The 18,357-nt window shown below is 31.9% G+C and overlaps 2 protein-coding genes across 3 annotated transcripts; both read left to right on the top strand.

Annotated features, from left to right (window-relative positions):
- Nucleotides 1-4,413: 4,413 nt before the first annotated feature.
- Nucleotides 4,414-10,344, top strand: LOC132032436 (zinc finger CCCH domain-containing protein 22-like). 2 transcript variants are annotated; one of them, XM_059422058.1, is made up of 8 exons: nt 4,414-5,272; nt 7,669-7,851; nt 7,944-8,123; nt 8,215-8,318; nt 8,823-9,065; nt 9,141-9,282; nt 9,740-9,816; nt 9,930-10,344. In XM_059422058.1, exons 1-8 carry the CDS (start codon nt 4,644-4,646, stop codon nt 9,977-9,979), a joined length of 1,608 nt encoding a protein of 535 aa, XP_059278041.1. In that variant the 5' UTR covers nt 4,414-4,643; the 3' UTR covers nt 9,980-10,344. The 2 variants fall into 2 exon arrangements, with proteins under 2 accessions (XP_059278041.1, XP_059278042.1); XM_059422059.1 differs by having other exon boundaries at nt 4,415-5,272; nt 9,743-9,816.
- A 6,550-nt stretch (nt 10,345-16,894) lies between these two features.
- Nucleotides 16,895-17,924, top strand: LOC132032438 (fe(2+) transport protein 1-like). Its single transcript, XM_059422061.1, has 2 exons — nt 16,895-17,165; nt 17,497-17,924. Exons 1-2 carry the CDS (start codon nt 17,004-17,006, stop codon nt 17,800-17,802), a joined length of 468 nt encoding a protein of 155 aa, XP_059278044.1. The 5' UTR covers nt 16,895-17,003; the 3' UTR covers nt 17,803-17,924.
- Nucleotides 17,925-18,357: the final 433 nt, after the last annotated feature.

Raw genomic sequence — 18,357 nt, 5'->3', positions numbered from 1 at the left:
AAAATTTAGGGCAACAACTGAATGAGAGTCGTGGTCAGATCCACGTTTTACAAAATATATTTGTAAAATGTGGATCAGTCCACGTTATACGTAAATTTTTTTTTTCTTTGGTTTGGTGAATCTGACAAATGAAAAAAAAAGTTGGGGTATAACGTGGAAAAGTTGGGGTATAACGTGGGCTGATCCACGTTATACCCCTTTTGGTATATAAATTTTTGACTGCCCCCTTTTAGTTTATACCGTGTATTTTTATACCCTTTTGGCTCCGGACTCTTACTATATGCGTAATTGTTAACTAGTTCATTTAGTATGCATGTTTAAAATCTTATGAGAACTTCAAAGGTACGGATAAGTATTTGTTTAGCACGCATTTCGTCACTACTCCATCTATTTTTTACTGCTAATCTTTGTTGTTGCCGCTGCCGCCAACCATTATCAAACTACCACACCCACCTCCTACGACCATCAGCGCCACCAATCACGTAAGTCAGTTGCCACCACCATTGGCCAACATCTACAATCATTACCACACCAACTACTATTACAACCATCATTAATGACAATAACCACAACCAACCATCAATATATATTGTTAATCACTGTCATCATTCATCACCACTATTAGCTATTACTATCGTCCGCTACAATTACCAATTACCAAGATTAACAACCACTGTTAATCACTATTATCAGCTACCAATCCATCACCACTACCATCACCCAACACGAGTCCGGAACCAAAATGACCCAAAAAAAAAATCTTTTGAACCAAAATACCCCAACAAAAAAAAAAAAAGGTGACATAAGTACCTTTAGCGCAGTAATTTACTGCGCTAAAGAACTTAACCGTAATGACGCGGTTAAGTCCTTTAACGCAGTAAAATACCGCGTTATAGAACCCAGTAAAAAAAAAAAATTCTATAATGCAGTATTTTACTGCGTTATAGAAACAGTAAAAAAAAAAAAAAAAAATTGGCCAACTTTGTTTTTTGCAACACTTAGTGTTTTTTTTTCCGTACTTTGACCAATGATTAGTCGTGTGTCAACATTCCGAAACGTCAATATTTTATATGAACCCGATATTTTTTTTGCGTACAATAATGTAGACTCAATACATCAAGGATACGTAAACGTTCGGATCGTCTTTAGGAGTTGAAAAGGTGCCCGAATTAAGTTATGTTTGAAAACTTTAGGTTTAAGTGTTCTATATACATGGACGTCCATTTTTATTTGAAGACTTGTTGTCATTAGCTTAAAGTTTTTTTATTTTTAGGATTTAGATTTAAGTGTGTTATATTTTAAAGCGTAACTTTATTTCGAATATAAGCGATTTTTTGCGCTCGGACGTCCGATTTACGTGATTTTTTTTTTTTTTTGCAACATATTCGAAATAAAGTTGCGCATTAAAAAATAACTCACTTAAAGAACACTTAGTGTTTTTTTCCATAAAAAGATCACAACATCTTATTTTAATAAATCTTTTCTTTGCAACACTTAATGTTTTTTTCATACTTTGACTAGCGATTAGTCGTGTGTCAAGACTCTAAAACGTCAATATTTTATATAGAACATGATATTTTTTCTGCGCACTATAATATAGGCTCAATACATCAAGGATACATAAACGTTTGGATCGTCGTTTTAGGGGTTAAAAAGGGACCCGAAGTAAGTTTTGTTTGGAAAATTTAGGTTTAAGTGTTTTATTTTTTAAGTTTTGATTTAAGCGTGTTATTTTTTAATCAAGATATAACTTTATTTTGAATATAAATCTAATTCTAAAAATATATAGAGAAAAACTAGTTGTAAAGTGAATTCGGTCATAACTTTCCGATATGGATTTTATCGTTTATTTTTTTTTTTTTTTTATCTTGCGTATTTTTTCGAGATCTACGCGGACAAACTGCAAGGCGGTTTGGCCGAACCGATTTTTAAAAAAACACTTGTTATCCTATTCAATTTCAATTTTCCCCCAAATTGGCTTGAAGTTTTTAGTTTTCTTTACTTATAATATGATGATATGCAATAGATTTCAACGTAAAAAATCCCGGACAATGTAGGCGTGAATGTCAATTTCACTTTTGTGGTTTCAATTTTTCAAAATAAAAGCTAATTTTCTAGACATATAAAGTTGACTAAAATAAACTTATAAAAATAGAACACTTAAATCTAAAGTTTTCAAATAAAACTTACTTAGCGGCACCTTTTCAACCCCAAATGATGATTCGAACATTTACGTATACTTGATGTATTGAACCTACATTATTGTACACAAAAAAATATCGTGTTCTATATAAAATATTGCGTTTAGTCTCGACACACGACTAATGTCGTCAAAAGTATGGAAAAAAACATTAAGTGTTCGCAAAAATAAAGTTGGCCATTTTTTTATTTTTTTTTTACTGTTTCTATAACGCATCTAAAATACTGCGTTATAGATTTTTTTTTTTACTGGGTTCTATAACGCATGATATTTCTTGCGTTAAAAGGACTTAGCCGCGCCATACGGTTAAGTCATTTCCGCGCTAAGGTACTTATGTCCCTTTTTTTTTTTGTTGGGGTATTTTGGTTCAAAAGTTTTTTTTTTTTTTTGGGTCACTTTGGTTCTGGACTCCACCCAACACAATCCCAATCTACATCCAAAACCGTCATCGCTAGCTATTATCGCCTCCAACTATCATATATTTGACATTGCATTATATTAATTTAGTATTTTTATTTAAATTTTATATTTATTAATTTTTTAAATTAAGAGAAGCTTTATATATTTAAATGTTAAGAAAACAAATAGCTTTAATATTAAATCTGGACGTCATAATTTTAATGAAAAACAAATGAGATATTAGTTCGGTGCTGACACTTATATATAAGTCCAAATATTTAATAATTTATACCGTTCTAAATTTAATAATTTATAGCGTTCTAAATGGAGGACTACTGAGACGCATCTCCCTTCAAAAAAGGACTTTGGTCCACTCAAAACGACCAACTTCAACTCTAATACAACCACTACATATTAGAATCCTATCCTATTGCATTACTCTCTCTTTGCTATAATACTTTATTTCATTTTGAATTCGAGCACAGCTCTGCGACATATCAAGCAACTAAGAAATTTTGCTGCTCTTCTTACTAAAATTTTAGTTGAATTTGCTGATTAGAAATAGTTGATAAGTATTAATTATTAAAAAATATTTAGGTGTTGAAACGATTATATAAATAAATAATCACATGTTCAAATAAAAATATCAAAATTAATAATAAGTAGTTAGTGTGTTTGTTAAAAAATTGTTAACAAATACTTTTTCAGTTTGAATAAAATTTCCTTGAAACTATTTACAACAGATATATGTAATTAAACAAAACTACTTACATAAAAAAGATAAACGACAAAAATGTAATACAGTGATAATTAAAAGTGATGTTTAGGAAGAATCTTTTTGAGATTACAAAAATATAAAGAATACAATTGTATTAAATATTTGGTTAAATTAAAACTAAATTATATAAAATCATAAATTTGGGATGACCAACTTAAAATACATAAACAAGTCAAAATACTTATAATAAGCTTAGCCAAATAGCCTTTTATTCGTGTATTTCATTTCATGTCTCTCTATTAAACTATTAGTTGGCGACGTGTTATCTATGTGTTACTAACAAAAACTTAAATGAATTGTTAAATGAAGTTACGTTTTTAAAATGATGGTTGTTATATAAATTATTATTATTTGTGGAGGTTAGATGTTTTGACATTGAAAGTGTGATATGAAAATTGGGATAAATAAAGGGTTAACTATACTAAATATCTCTGTAATATGACTCAATTTCAAAGATATCTTTTATTTCCTAAAATCAAGCATTTACACTCCTTATATTATGAAAATTCTATACTTACACAACACAACAATAACAACAAACCTGTATGATCTCACAAATGATGTATGAGAAGGTTAAGATGTACACAGACCTTACCCCTACCAACACTTACATCCCTCATAAAATATATTTATAACTAGGCATACTGAGCTATAATTATCTAAAGCTAAATTAAATTATAAGAGAAATACATGATTTTTTTAAATAAAATAACATATCTTTTACAGTAATAATTATTCTTTAATGTAATACTTAGTTACAAATATACCTTAAGTATGGAGTTTTCATATTATAGGGCTGCAAATGTTTGATTCTAAAATATAAAGGATGTATCTGAGATTAAGTCATATTATAGGTATGTTTAGGGTAATTAACTCATAAACAAATTATAATAGGTTATACTCTTAATTATAAAAGGAAGGGTGTGTGAGTATCTCTCTCTTCCAATGTCTATTATTATCCCACTCAAAGACCCACACACTTGTATAGAATAAGGTATGAAAAAATGATTGCACGAATATAAGACCAACCCATCATTGCCTTTTATAACATGGTTAATAAATATCTTTCCCACCCTCTAATAAAAACCCACAACACAACCATTTCTATATAAAAATAAATCCTATTACTATAGCATATTATCTTAAAAATAAAACCCCTTTTAATCTCCATAATAATTCTCTTTCTCATCAACCCCTATTTAAAACCCTAACCTTTTCTTTCTTTGGTCATTTGCACAAAAAAAGAAAAAGAAAATCAGTGACACCATGGATACATATGAAGCAACAAAAACAGTGTTATCAAGAATCCAAAGTATAGATCCAGAAAACGCATCAAAAATCATGGGTTGTATATTAATACAAGACCAAGGTGATAAAGAGATGATAAGACTAGCATTTGGTCCAGAAAATCATTTAATTTCAGTTATAAACCAAGCAAAAACTCGTTTAGGACTTTCATCAAACACTTCATCTGCACCTTACCCATTTCAACAATCTTCCCCTAGAATGATACCAAACAACAATGGTGGGAATGTTTTTGATCAGTTGTCATCATCTTTTGATGATTCTATTGTTTTTGTTGAGGAAAACAATAGACAACAAAACCAGTTGTTTCAACATCGTAGGAGTTGTTCAGTTAATGATGTTTTTCTTGGTGGTGGGTCAAATGATAGGACTCCTTATTGCATGTATTATGCAAGAGGGTTTTGCAAGAATGGAAATAATTGTAATTTTATGCATGGCGATGAGTCTAATATTGAGTGTTTTGATGAGTTTTTGCGTGTTAAAGCGTTACAACAGCAGCAAATGCAGCAACAGAGATTTATGGCTACTTCTGGTGGGCGTCATCCATTTGGTTATAACAGATGCATGAGTATTTACAATGATAATCAAAGGTAATTTTTATGGGATTTAACACTGATTTTTGGTTGCTATTTGGTCATAGATTTTGTCCTTGTGCCAAGGGTCTACCGGAAACAGCCTCCCTACCCTCCCAAAGTAGGGTAAGGTCTCCCAAGGTAGGGTAAGGTCTGCATACACTCTACCCTGCCCAGAACCTACTATGTGGTATTTCACTGGGTATGTTATTGTTGTTGTTGTTTGGTCATAGATTTTGAAGTTGAAAGTTGACTATTTGTGTTTTTTGTAAGTTGTAATTTTTGGGACTTGTTTTTGGACATATACATTTTATTTGGAAAAAGTTTTGAAATTCTGTGAGTGGAAGTGAATTTTTTCGCAAAAATTGGTCTGAGCCAGTTTTTGGAACTTGAAAATATTTTGAATTTAATCAAATTTGAATATGGTTTTTTTTTTTTTGGGTCTTTGCATTTCTTTTGCAATTTTTATGCATAACTATCGGTTGTTCCCTTGTCCTACGAAATACAGATAAAATTGCATTAAGACTGATTTTTGCTTGTGTTGGTTGTAGTTTGAGGAAAGTTGTGGACTTTGGTGTTTTCTTGAATCTGGGTTTTTGGGTCTTGCATTTCATTTTGTAATTTTTATGCATAGTATAACAACCAGTATTTACTCTTTAATTTTTTTTTTTTTGTCTTGCAAGTAACTTTCCTTACAATTGATGAAAAATTGTTTCACCTTTTTAGTTGGAACTTTATTTATTTTTTGGGCTAGTTGGTGGCATTGGGCTGATATATTCTTGTGGTTGGTTGATTTGGAGGAAAGTTATCTACTTTAGTGTGTTCTTGAATATGGGTTTTTGGGTGGTTGCATTGTTTTAATTCTGCAATTTTTAGCATAGTGTTGGTTGTATTTCGTGGAAAGTTGTCGACTTTGATGTTTTCTTGAATCTGGGTTTTTGTGTCTTGCATTTATTTTGCAATTTTTATGCATAGTATAACAACCAATAATTTTCCTCTGAATTTTTTTCTTTACATTGACCCATTTACCCAGTTTCTGCTCTTCTAAGGATTCTGAATGTGTCTAATGGATAGTTAAGTGGTTGTTTGGCATTAAAAATGTGAAATTTGGAAAAAAGTAGAAAAATGTTATTTGGAAATTGGATTGTGTTTGGACATGAATACAACTTGAAAAAATGTTGAATTTTTGTGAGTGATTTGGAGTGAAAAATGTGAAAACAGGTAGCTTGATTTTTTTTTTTTTTTTGGATTCTGGAATATTGCTGAATTCCGGAAAATTGTAACAATTCTATGTCCAAACATGATTGCGGAATAAATACCGGGAAAAAGTGAAAATTATCCACGGCCCCTAAAATACTAAGCTTTTTGATCTTGGGAGGTTCAGTACTTAAACTGAGTTGATAAAAACTTCGTTTCACCTTTTTTAGTTGGAATTTTAGAATTTTTGGGTTTAACAGTTGGCATTGTGCTGATATTTTCTTGTGTTGGTTGATTTGGAGGAAAGTTATCTACTTATTAGTGCGTTCTTGAATATGGGTTTTTGGGTGTTGCATTGTTTTGATTCTGCTATTTTTGTGCAATTTCTAGCATGGTGTACCAACTTATTTTCAGTTTGGTTGGAGATTGTATGTTAGTGTATAGGTACGAGGTTTTGAAAATTCCTAGTTTTAGGTGGCCCTGATTTTGTCCCTGGAGGCAATTACTAAGTATTGAATGAAATGGCCCTAGATAGAGTCAAATGGGTATGGAGGATTAATATTGATCCCAACTAGTTTGGCATTGAGACTTTGGTTGTGTTTGGTATGAAGGAAAATGTTCTCTTGAAAAACAAGTGGGTTTCTTACTTATTTTCTAGTCTTTGGTAAGCAAGCAAAAATATGTTATCCCAAAAGTGTATATAAATGTAATCTAGCAAAAATATATGGGGGTGGGGTGGGGTGTGGGGGTTCGCGGGCGGCGGGGGTGGGATGGTCAAGGGGTGGCGGGGGTTGGCAGCATTGGGTGGGTGGGGAGGAGACAATCAACTTGGGATGTCACTTGTTTTCCCTACTCCCATTAGGAAAGTGATTTTTTTTCATTTTTAAGGAACTTGTTTTTCTAGAGAAAATGTTTTCTGAAACATCTTGACCAACCAAATATGGGAAAATTGAAAATTCTGGAAAATGTTTTCCTCCATACCAAACACAACAATAGTTCTTTTTTGTAATGTTTTCGATGTAATGGCATTCTGTCGGTTTATAGTGTATTTACTTGCTCCATGGTGTGTGAGCCTGTGCTTTTCTTTTAGGTATACTAGAAAGAACTTATGGTTTTGTAGATACTGCTTAGATTTTAGGTTGGGACATTATTGAGGTTGAGGTATTGAATATAGGCTACGCATTTCGAGTTAGTCATTTTTATGGTCTGAATTGCAGATCGGCTGCAGCAGCATTAATGATAAGTGATGAGTTCCACAAACATGGCCGATCCTTACCCGACAGAAATGAGTTTTCAGCAATGGCGCTGGGTGGAAATTCGAATTCTAGTTCGAGACAGATTTACTTGACGTTTCCTGCTGATAGCACATTTAAGGAGGAGGATGTGTCCAATTACTTTAGGTTTGTGCTTCTTTCTTCTATTGGATAAAAGAAAATCAAGTTGAATGAATAATTAATGTTAGGTGGTCCTTGATTTTTTTTTTTTTTTGAAGTATGTACGGGCCAGTGCAAGATGTTAGAATTCCATATCAGCAGAAGCGAATGTTTGGATTTGTTACTTTCGTCTACGCAGAAACTGTGAAGCTTATCTTGGCCAAAGGGAACCCTCATTTCGTGTGTGATTCTCGCGTGCTTGTTAAACCATACAAAGAAAAGGGAAAAATCCCAGACAAGTATGAAACCACGAACATTATCTTCTGTTGTGATTGATTTCTTATACATACATTGTGCGTGACTAATGTTCCATTCTTAATTGAATTGAAGGAAGCAACTTCACCTACAGCAGCAGCCTATTGATAGAGAAGAGTTCTCAGCATGTTTAAGCCCCTCGGGGCTTGAGTCTAGGGAGCTCTATGACATTCCCTTTGGTAAGAAAACGAGCTAGGTTACCTTTTCTTCTCCAATTGTAAGATGGAGACACTAATAGGTGTTTGGCCATAGATTTCAAACATTGAGTTCTCAGCATGTTTAAGCCCCTCGGGGCTTGAGTCTAGGGAGCTCAATGACATTCCCTGCCCTTTGGTAAGAAAACGAGCTAGGTTACCTTTTCTTCTCCAATTGTAAGATGGAGACACTAATATGTGTTTGGCCATAGATTTCAAACATTTTTCACTTTATTTGGAATTTTTGAAGTTGGAGTTGTGTTTGGTTATACTTTTGCAAAGGAGAGAAGAGAGCACTTTACTTGGAATTTATGAAGATCGAGTTGGAAAACAGGTTTAGAGCACTTTTCCAACTTTGGAATCCAACTCCAAGTTGGATTGTGAATTTTATAACCAAACACTGATCTGTAATAAAGTGATAAATTATTCCTGAAAAAAATGAATAATTTTCATGGCCAAACGGCTCCTTAATAGTGTCTTTCTTTGCAGGAACAAGGATGTTTTATAATCCGCACGAGATGATGTTGAGAAGAAAAATGGAGCAGGATGCTGAATTGCAGCAAGCGATTGAGCTTCAAGGCAGAAGGTTAATGAATTTGCAACTGATGAAGAACCATCATCACAATAATCACCTTCAACCTAGCGTCTCTCCAGGTGTTCCATCTCCTGAGTTTCAAAACAATCAGGGTTTTGTTTATTCGTCTAATGACATCAACCAAGAAGACCTAGCAGGTTAACACTTAGCACATGTCTTTTTTCTTCTTTGGTTTTTATACCAAGTGTTGACTGATGTTTTTTCTCATGCAGAAAATAACAGTGTCCAGGAACCCACCAAACCCCCAGCTAATGCAGCTGATGACAATCAGGAGATGCCACATACAAGTAACAAAAATGGCAGTTGCGGCAAGGAACAGACCTCGAATGCTGATGACTCTGATCCTCTAGAAAGGTACTCCCTCCGTCCCAATTCATGTGACACCCTTTCCTTTTTAGTTTGTCGCAAAAAGTATGTCACCTTTCTATACTTGGAAACAGCTTAACTTTAAAGTTCCCTTTTTACCCTTAATGATGTGATTTGTAGGCACACAAATGTTTAAGGTTTGTTTTAGGTCACAGATTTCAAAAGTCTTCCTTTCTTTCTTAAACTTTGTGCCTAAACAAACGGTGCCCCACATAAATTGGGATGGAGGGAGTATTAAACAACTTCTTTGATGGAATTTTAAGGTTTATCAAAATGAAGTTTACAGTTATGATGATATATTGAAGCCTTCTGAATTAGTTTCCCATTGAAGATGCTCAAAGTATGATACAATTGCTTCTTTGCTATGTAGTGTGCATTGGTGATTTTCTCTTGGTAATTCTCTTGGATTCTTTCTAATGTTTCTGAGATATCTTTGTCATTGTAGCAGCTTGGACCACATCCTTCCTGATAACCTATTTACTTCTCCTACTAAATCAGCTGCAGAACAACATGTTGAACTTGGTAAGTTTCTCTTTCATCCTCATGTCTAAAACTTTCTTGTAAATTAGATTTGCTTTCATCTTATCTATCTGTAAATATATGTAACAAAATTTTCATTGTGTGTGTTTATGCAGAAAATTTGGTAGAATCATTTACAAGTAGTAAAAGTCCTCTAGCTGTATAGCAAACACAACAGAAGAAAAGATCTGTAAGGAAGATCTCCTCAAGATTGTTGCCATCATCAATACCATACTACTTACAACAAATACATAATGCATAGGTCAAGGACAGATGAACTGATTGATGGGAGTGAGGTCCCTCTCTGTTTATTTTTGTACCCTTTTTGTAGTTTGTGTGCTGGACCACACAGAACAATACCATAACAAAGGCTAGTAGATTAGTAGTAACCTTAGATAGTGTAGTAGTACTTTTTTTCTCTGCCCTCTTCTAAATCATAGCTTGCTATCATGTAAAACTTAATGTAGAAAAAGGAAAAAACTTTTAGATTACCATGTTTCTGCTAAATGAGTATATGCATTTAGCTTGTCAGCAGTTAAAATTTGTTACAGCAACTTGATTGGAGGAATCCAAAAGGAGAATGAAATGGAAGACTGCTAAGATCAGCCTTTTTTCTCTGCTTTCATCAAGCGAAGAATGGTAAAGATTACCCTTTTTCATCATTCATTATGAGTACACGGGGTTACATTAGGAAAAGGAAAAAGAGGGGGAAAAGGGGAAAAGGGTGGGGATAGAAATTGAAGTGTGTTCTTTTATGCATTTAAAGGTAACTTTAGGGGACTATTTTGTCTCATTTTGTTGTTTCCTTTATGTGGACATGAATTGTGAAGGGCCATACTATCACATGCCCACTGACACCATTTGAATAGTATTAAGGTACCCACCCCACCCCATCCCCCACTCACCATTAGGCTCCCAATAACCTTATTCATACATGAATATGTGTTTGGCCTTCTGTTTTTATGGGTACTGGTGTCCTTTCTGTTTTGTCATTCTTTCATTTAATCTACTGTGCACATGTGCTCCAAACTTGCTCCTTCCCCAACAACTATTCAGTAGATGTGCCTTTAAGAAAAATAAAATAATGAGCAGTGGTCGAGTCAGTTTGCGCACCTCGATTATTTTACTTTGTACTCCCTTCGTCCCAAATTAACGGTAACTCTAGCTCAAAAAATTGTCTCGAAATACTATACTTTAGGAATTCAAGATTGAAGTCGATAATTGTTTTCAACTAGTATATCCATAACATTAAATAAGCCGTTTTTGAAAATATTGCTCAATTCTCAAAAAAAAAAAGGAGAAAAAGAAAAAAGAAAGAAGAAAGATTTAATAAATAAGGATAACTTAGTAAAATTTCACTTTTTATTTAACTATTTTCTTAATGGACGTGAAATGAGTTAAATTGATAGTTGGACGGAGGGGGTATTTGTTGAAGAAATCACTTATAGCATTTTATGTCTATACGTGGGAATTGAAATCCACTCTGATGATTTTTATCCTATTTTGTTGAAACAGTATTGTGTGTGTGTTATTGTTCAGAATTCCTCTGGGATTTTTTTTTTGAAGTGTATGAATATAAAATGATTGTACTTGTGTCGTTGGAGTTGGTGAATATTCTCAGGTGTATTCTCCTGTTTTTTGGTCTAGTGACTCTCTTTTGAGTTTAAGAAAATGAATTAATGAAATAGAAACAGAAAAGGGTGATCTCATGTGGTCAAGTGTTCCCTGTACTTAAGACGCATATGTTCATGATTTATGTTTTCGATAAGTCCTATTTTGTTTATCAAGAATAAATTTACTAAATTTTTTAAAAGTTTTATTGGAAATATATTCATTCATCTTTTGAAAATAGTTACATCCAAAAAATTTATGTTTAGTGTAAGTTGCGATTCGTTCTCAATTATAAATGCTGAGAGGCATCTTTAAAATTTATTTAGAGTCTTTTTTATTAGTAAGTGAAATAGGACGACATTTAGAAGCAATTTGAGCGGTCTCAGCTAAGAAAACCATTACCAAAATTATGCTTGGAACAGTCTGTTCTTTTACAGGTAATTAAATTATTTGAATGAGTGGAATCGAATCGATTTTTCCCATGAGTCAATGTAAATTTATACGGCAAGCGTGGAATTTAAATGCATGAATATGGTTCGCTGGTTACTGAATTGAGCTAATTGAGTGAAAATAAGAGAGTAGTTTATACTCTCAGCGTACAAAGTTTTGCAAATGTCTCCACTTTGGAACAGACTTAAAACGTACATGACTGAACTTCCTAAATTTCGCGTTTTAAGTTACAAATTTCGGGGGGTAAATTTTAAACAATTGAGTGGCAAACTCTAGACAACCGCATATAAAGTTCTTCTGTTGCAAGGCAAACTTTAGATAACCGTGATTGAAGTGGGCACACTTCAGATAGTTATGACTGTAGTTCTCTTGTGACAGTATAAGCTTCAGACAGTCGTGTTTGAAGTTTGCCTGAAAAAGTTTGTGACGGTGCAAATTTTAGACAATCGCGTTTGAAGTTCTTGAAGTTGTTTTAAAACTTCAGAAATTTGTGACGGAAGTACTCTCATGGTAGTGCATACTTCAGACGATTACGACTGAAGTTCTTTCCGTGATGGTGTATACTTTCGACAATCGCGTCTGTAATTCACTTTGATTAGATCTCGATTATATAGTGGGATAAAAATTTCGGGTTGTAAGGTTCACTACAAGAAAGTATAGAAATCGCAACAAAAAAATTTATATTTGGCAACAACTTAGTTATATTGTTGGCAAATGATTTTTTTGTGGCCAAAGGATTTAATTTTATTGTCATAGTATTGTTTATTGTTGCAAAAAGTACTTTTGACAACCAAAAAAAAAAAAGTTGTTGCACGTTGTTGCAATAACAGTCGTTGGGAAAAGTTCATGCAACAAAATATTTTTTTTGTTGCTAAAACTACTTTTTGCAACAATAATCAATCTATGGCAACAAATTTTTTTTTGTTGCGAAATATATTTTTTCTTGTAGTGGTTATTCAATTTAAGTGTTGAGTTCCTTGAATATAAAAATTTGTATTACTAGAAGATAAAGAAGAAGAGAAGCAGGAGAAGCGAATTCCAAACTGTCGAGTAACAATTAAAAATTATAGAAAAATGGGCATTAAATGGGGGCAATCAAATAAGGTGCCCGCTAAAAATTTCACTAAAAGTTTCTCTGGATTTAAATAGGGAAACTAACCGGAATGGCCGTGCGCCGAAAAATAATTTCCTAAAAATACCCATTTTTAAAAAAATAATATACTTAGTACTATTTAGGAAAAAATATTTATAAAATCTCAGTAAAAATGTGTGTTAAATACCTTTGGAGTATATAATGCACATGTTGTATATCTTGATAATATGTAATAGGGCAATTTAACTATTCTTACTGTTGTATACCTTCAGAATATGTATTTGTGCTGTATTATTTTTAATTAAAAAAAATTTGCAAATGGTGTAGGGGGCCAACTTTTATACCCCGCATGTGCAGTCCTGTCGAAGTCCATTTAAATAACGGGACAATTACGTTTTTGGTCCTTCAATTATTGAATTCTTATTTTGGTCTTGTAATATTTGGTTAAATGTTTGACCTTTAATTAATTAAATTCCTATTTTTGGTCCTCTTGTATAGGCATTGTGATATTAGATGCTCAGATTATAACTCAAATATGGAGTGATAATATAAACTTAACATAAGACATTAATAATTAAATAATTTAACACTTCAAAGAAAAATCAGGAAACATTATATTATTATTATGAAAGAAAAATTCTTATTAAAGAGAGAAGTTCATCAGATGATAAAGGAGGAAGAGAAAGCAGGAAGAAGAATCACGCAGGAATTCGAATTAGACGATAAAATTGATAGAAATAATGATTATAAAATGGAAAAGTGAAAAAAAAAAAAAAAAGAGGTGGGTAGTTAGCACAAGGAACGACAAAAGTTATAAAACACTAAATATAGTACATATACTTTATATTGAAAGATCCATATATACAATAATCACATTATATACATTGTTCTGCACTTTAAAGTTCGTCAAATTTATGAAGGTTTGTACACTTAGTGGAATCAAAAGTACTCATATCAAAAATTGATTAATTGAAGGTCTAATATACCTATTTAGTAATTACAAGAACTGAAATTAGGATTTGTCGATATTTGAAGGAATTGAAATGCAATTTCCCTTAAGTAATTATCAGAGATCACTACATTAGTGTAATACATGACACAACTGGAAAATTAGTAGTCAACTTAACCTTTACTAGCCTTTCCTTATATATAATTAACCAAACTAAGACGTATATAATAAGTAGTAAATAAAAATACAGATATTAGTTGTATATTGAATTTTAATTTTTCTGAAATTTTGATAATGGCTTTTGCACGTTATAACACTTGCCAATTCTTTTGAAGAAGATATATTATATTTTATCTTTTTTAAAGTTGGATTCACCTTTAGGTCTAATCAACACTTTCGATAAAAATCCGACCGATCGAACCGGAAATCGTGCAAGGTGACTAGTGTGCATAATTAATTTTAATGGTTCACCAATCACCAATAGATATAATATTCTTTTAATAATAATTTGAATTAGTTGATATATAATGTTTTCTTGACCACAAATAATCCCCTTCTTTAGGGATCTTTTATTTTCTTATGGGCAAAGGTGAAGATATAGCCCTTAACTTTATGATTTAGACAATATTTAAATTCTACAAAATGGTATATATATAAATTTTGCATAAAATTTGGACAAAATATCGGTTATGTGATAAATAGTGCGATTATATTATCACTAAGAATTTAATTTTTTTTAAAAATGTACCTAAATTTAGAGTTATTTTTTAATTAAAAAAAATATTTAAAAAAATTCAAAAAAATTATCCATTTTTTAAAATGCACATGTTCCATAGATTTTAATTTTTTATCTATGTGATACAACTAGTATGTGGATTTAAAAAATGGATAGTCTTTTAAATTTTTAATTTTAATTGAAAATCTAAATTGAGATTCTAAAATTTATATTTATATTGTTTTCGTTTATAATATATAAACTTTTGTAAAAAAGTTAATTCTTTTGTTACTTTTGTATATTTGGACTTTGCCTTTTTCTTATTGTTAATTTCCTGGCCAATATTTAACCGTGGACTAGTTATCCACTTACATATTTAGAAAATATTCATTTTTTTGTGCCATTCTAAGTTCTCTATATATATTGATTACTAAAAACATAATGGAAAAAGATTTTATTAGCGCTTGTCTTTTTTAAATATTGATAACTTTTTTTTTTTTGATGAAATTTTTAAAATTTGTTGGCATCTTAAATAAAATTGATGATAATGGCTTTTGCACCTTATTTTTCGAAAATTTTGACAAATTAACTTTTGAGAAGATATAATTACAGGTAAATTTTCATAGAGTTTTTTTCAAATATATCGCTTCATACTTTTCACTCGCAATATATCGTTAATTTTGACAAATCAATTAGTTTTTGATTTAGATGAATACTTGAAAATAAAAACTAAAAATTATCTTGATCATGTGGGTTCACCAATCATAGGATATATGTATCTTAGGCATATGTAAAACTACGTATATATGGTGACTTTAATATTAGTTGATATATAATGTTCTCTTGACCAAAAATAATCCCATTATTTAGGGATCTTTTATTTTCTTATTGTTAATTCTGGGCAATTATTTAACCGTGAACTAGTTACCTTAATTTAGATTAAACTTAAGGATAAAAATGTCATTCGAACAAACTAGCTTTGACTTCAAAAATTCTTATAAGATCGTCATTAGATTCTGAAATATTCTATATATTGTGATTACTTAAACATAATTCTCCAAAGATTTCTTCTAAATCTATTGTTATTCTTCTCATTCTCATTCTCGTCTCTTTTCCATCAAAAACTACAAGTCAATCACAAAATAATAATGAAACTACTAAAATGAAATGTGGTCCAGATACTGGTCATGGATGTAGAAACAAGAACGAGGCATTAAAGTTGAAACTTGTTGCCATTGCTTCAATTCTTGTGACTAGCATGATTACTTTTTGATTTAGATGAATCCCTGAAAAAATAAAAACTAGAAATTATCTTGATCATGCATTGGGCTTCCGGAGTTATACTAGCCACATAGGATACAAGTCATCGTTTATGTAAAACTACACATTCGATAGACTTTATTATAACTTGCCGGAGAACCCTTGGAGAAAATTCCCCTTTACGACATTTGTTGCTATGCTTTCGGCTATTTTAACTCTAAGCGTAGATTCATATGCGATGAGTTACTTTAAGAAGTACAAATTGGAAAGTGGAGAGGGAAATGGAGGGAGAGATTATGTTCATAATAATGTGAAAATGGAGTCACAAAATTTTGATAAACAGTTCATGGAGAAGCCAAATGTGATTGATCAAAGCTTCTCAATTCTTATAAGATCCTCTGAAAATTCCATCAATGTTTTGTGATTGTAACGTATCTTTTTGCTCAACAAATATTTAAATATTTCAATCTTACATAAATTTCTCTAGCTATTTTTCTCATTTCTTAAACAAGTCATTCCGTCTCTTTTATATAAAAAACTACAAGTCAAAAAATAAAAAATTATGACACAATTACAAACTCAGGGAATATTTTATCTTATTCTTTGATGATCAAAGTAGAAACGGATACCTTATGGTGTCCTGTAGCAGATGAGTGCCACGGCTTACTTTTACTTTATATTGAGTATGCCTCTTCCATATTCCCTCTTTGAATTCTTGATAGTGTTTGTGAAAATAACTGGCCAAGCATATAATTAAGTGGTTATTTCATCTGAGGCATGTCAAACATTGCTGCTAAATAAGTAGATCGACAAAAGTTTAGTTTATTATTGGAGTAATGATGGCTTTATAGTAGATTTCCATAGAGTAGCAAATGAAGAGCATTTTGACATATCATATATTACAAGGCTATTGCTTGTATATCATCAACTATCAATCGTCCGTCATATTTAAATTACTTATAAAGTTGTAAGTCGTATATAATATTCTTCGTATAATGTATATACGATGATTGTGGTATATGACTCCATTTTTTTTTTTGGTACTGTGATGATTATCTGAATATCAAAAGAAGCATTATTTTCATGTTTATTCACCTTAACAATTGAATGTCATGGCAATGCAGGTTTTGGAGCTTGGAATTATTGTGCACTCCGTAGTGATAGGGCTATCCATGGGAGCATCTGATAATCCATGTACAATTAGGCCACTTGTAGCTGCTATTTGCTTCCATCAACTTTTTGAAGGAATGGGCCTAGGAGGTTGCATCCTCCAGGTAATCTTGAAAATAAACTTCAATTCTCGGTCAAAATTGTTAATTACAGTTGGATCTCTCTATAATAGCCATATAACAACATTTCACTATAACAACCCTGCATTCTGTGGAACGATCTTTCATCTTATGTTATATTATGTGTTCTCTATAATAGTGTTACGCTATAGCAACATAAAAATATCGGGACAAATGATGCAGTTATAGAGAGATTTGACTGTATTGCATCAATATGAGTATCAAAAAAGTATGTGATTATAGATGATCATGTATGAAAATAACTATGTCTCAATTCCAAATAACTTATCTCTAATTTTTGTTATTTCGTGTTCAGGCGGAATATGGTATGAAGATGAAAGCAATCCTGGTGTTCTTTTTCTCATTAACAACACCATTTGGGATAGCACTTGGAATAGGTTTATCAAATGTGTATAGTGAGAATAGTCCAACAGCACTCATAGTGGTGGGATTGCTAAATGCATGTTCAGGAGGTCTGTTGAATTATATGGCATTGGTGGATCTCCTTGCAGCTGATTTTATGGGAACCAAATTGCAGAATAATATGAAGCTTCAATCATGGGCTTATCTTGCTGTTTTATTAAGGGCTGGTGGCATGTCTGTCATGGCTATATGGGCGTAAATTCTTAATCTTTTTCAGAAAAAAGGAAGGTGTTTTTGTTTAGGTTTTTTCGTTCTTATTCTAATTTTGTTTCCATCATCCGTATGTAATTATGAGTAGTCAAAAATAATGTACAGTATTTAGTTTGATCTCTCTCATATACTAGTACTTTTCAAACTGTTGAATTTTAAATACGTGCCACCAATGTGAGGGATTCAGGGAAAGGAGATTCCTCCGTTTGATTATTTTTTTAGAGGAAAACTGACTCAAACCAAACTAACACTCTAGTTACTTTGTCAAGACTTTTAACAATTGATACCCCTAGGAATTACTATTAAGTAAATTAATTTCTAAGAATTGAGAAAGACAAGTACCGAAGTATAACATCGATAAATGTATCCTGAATATATTAGAGATAAAAGACATGTACATTTGCATATGATGGGAAAAACATAGCAATCTTCCTTGTTAATTAATGGCTATACATAAATTTGAGATCATATTTTGCAGTCTGATTTGGAGAGAAGAGTCCAAAGTGTTGCTCTGTGACTGCTCCTTCCTTTTGATTTTCATCAA

This window comes from Lycium ferocissimum, chromosome 10, assembly GCF_029784015.1.
Source record: "Lycium ferocissimum isolate CSIRO_LF1 chromosome 10, AGI_CSIRO_Lferr_CH_V1, whole genome shotgun sequence".
NCBI classification, from domain to species: Eukaryota; Viridiplantae; Streptophyta; class Magnoliopsida; order Solanales; family Solanaceae; genus Lycium; species Lycium ferocissimum.
Note: the sequence above shows the minus strand (reverse complement) of the source record. Positions and strands in the feature narration are given on the sequence as shown.

Excerpts from the sequence above, each read along its gene's own strand:
- LOC132032436 (XM_059422058.1), top strand. The coding sequence starts at position 4,644 with ATGGATACATATGAAGCAACAAAAACAGTGTTATCAAGAATCCAAAGT. Across the intron at positions 5,273-7,668 it reads ATTTACAATGATAATCAAAG|ATCGGCTGCAGCAGCATTAA; the intron begins GTAATTTTTATG and ends TCTGAATTGCAG. Across the intron at positions 8,319-8,822 it reads GCTCTATGACATTCCCTTTG|GAACAAGGATGTTTTATAAT; the intron begins GTAAGAAAACGA and ends CTTTCTTTGCAG.
- LOC132032438 (XM_059422061.1), top strand. The coding sequence starts at position 17,004 with ATGGCAATGCAGGTTTTGGAGCTTGGAATTATTGTGCACTCCGTAGTG. Across the intron at positions 17,166-17,496 it reads TAGGAGGTTGCATCCTCCAG|GCGGAATATGGTATGAAGAT; the intron begins GTAATCTTGAAA and ends TTTCGTGTTCAG.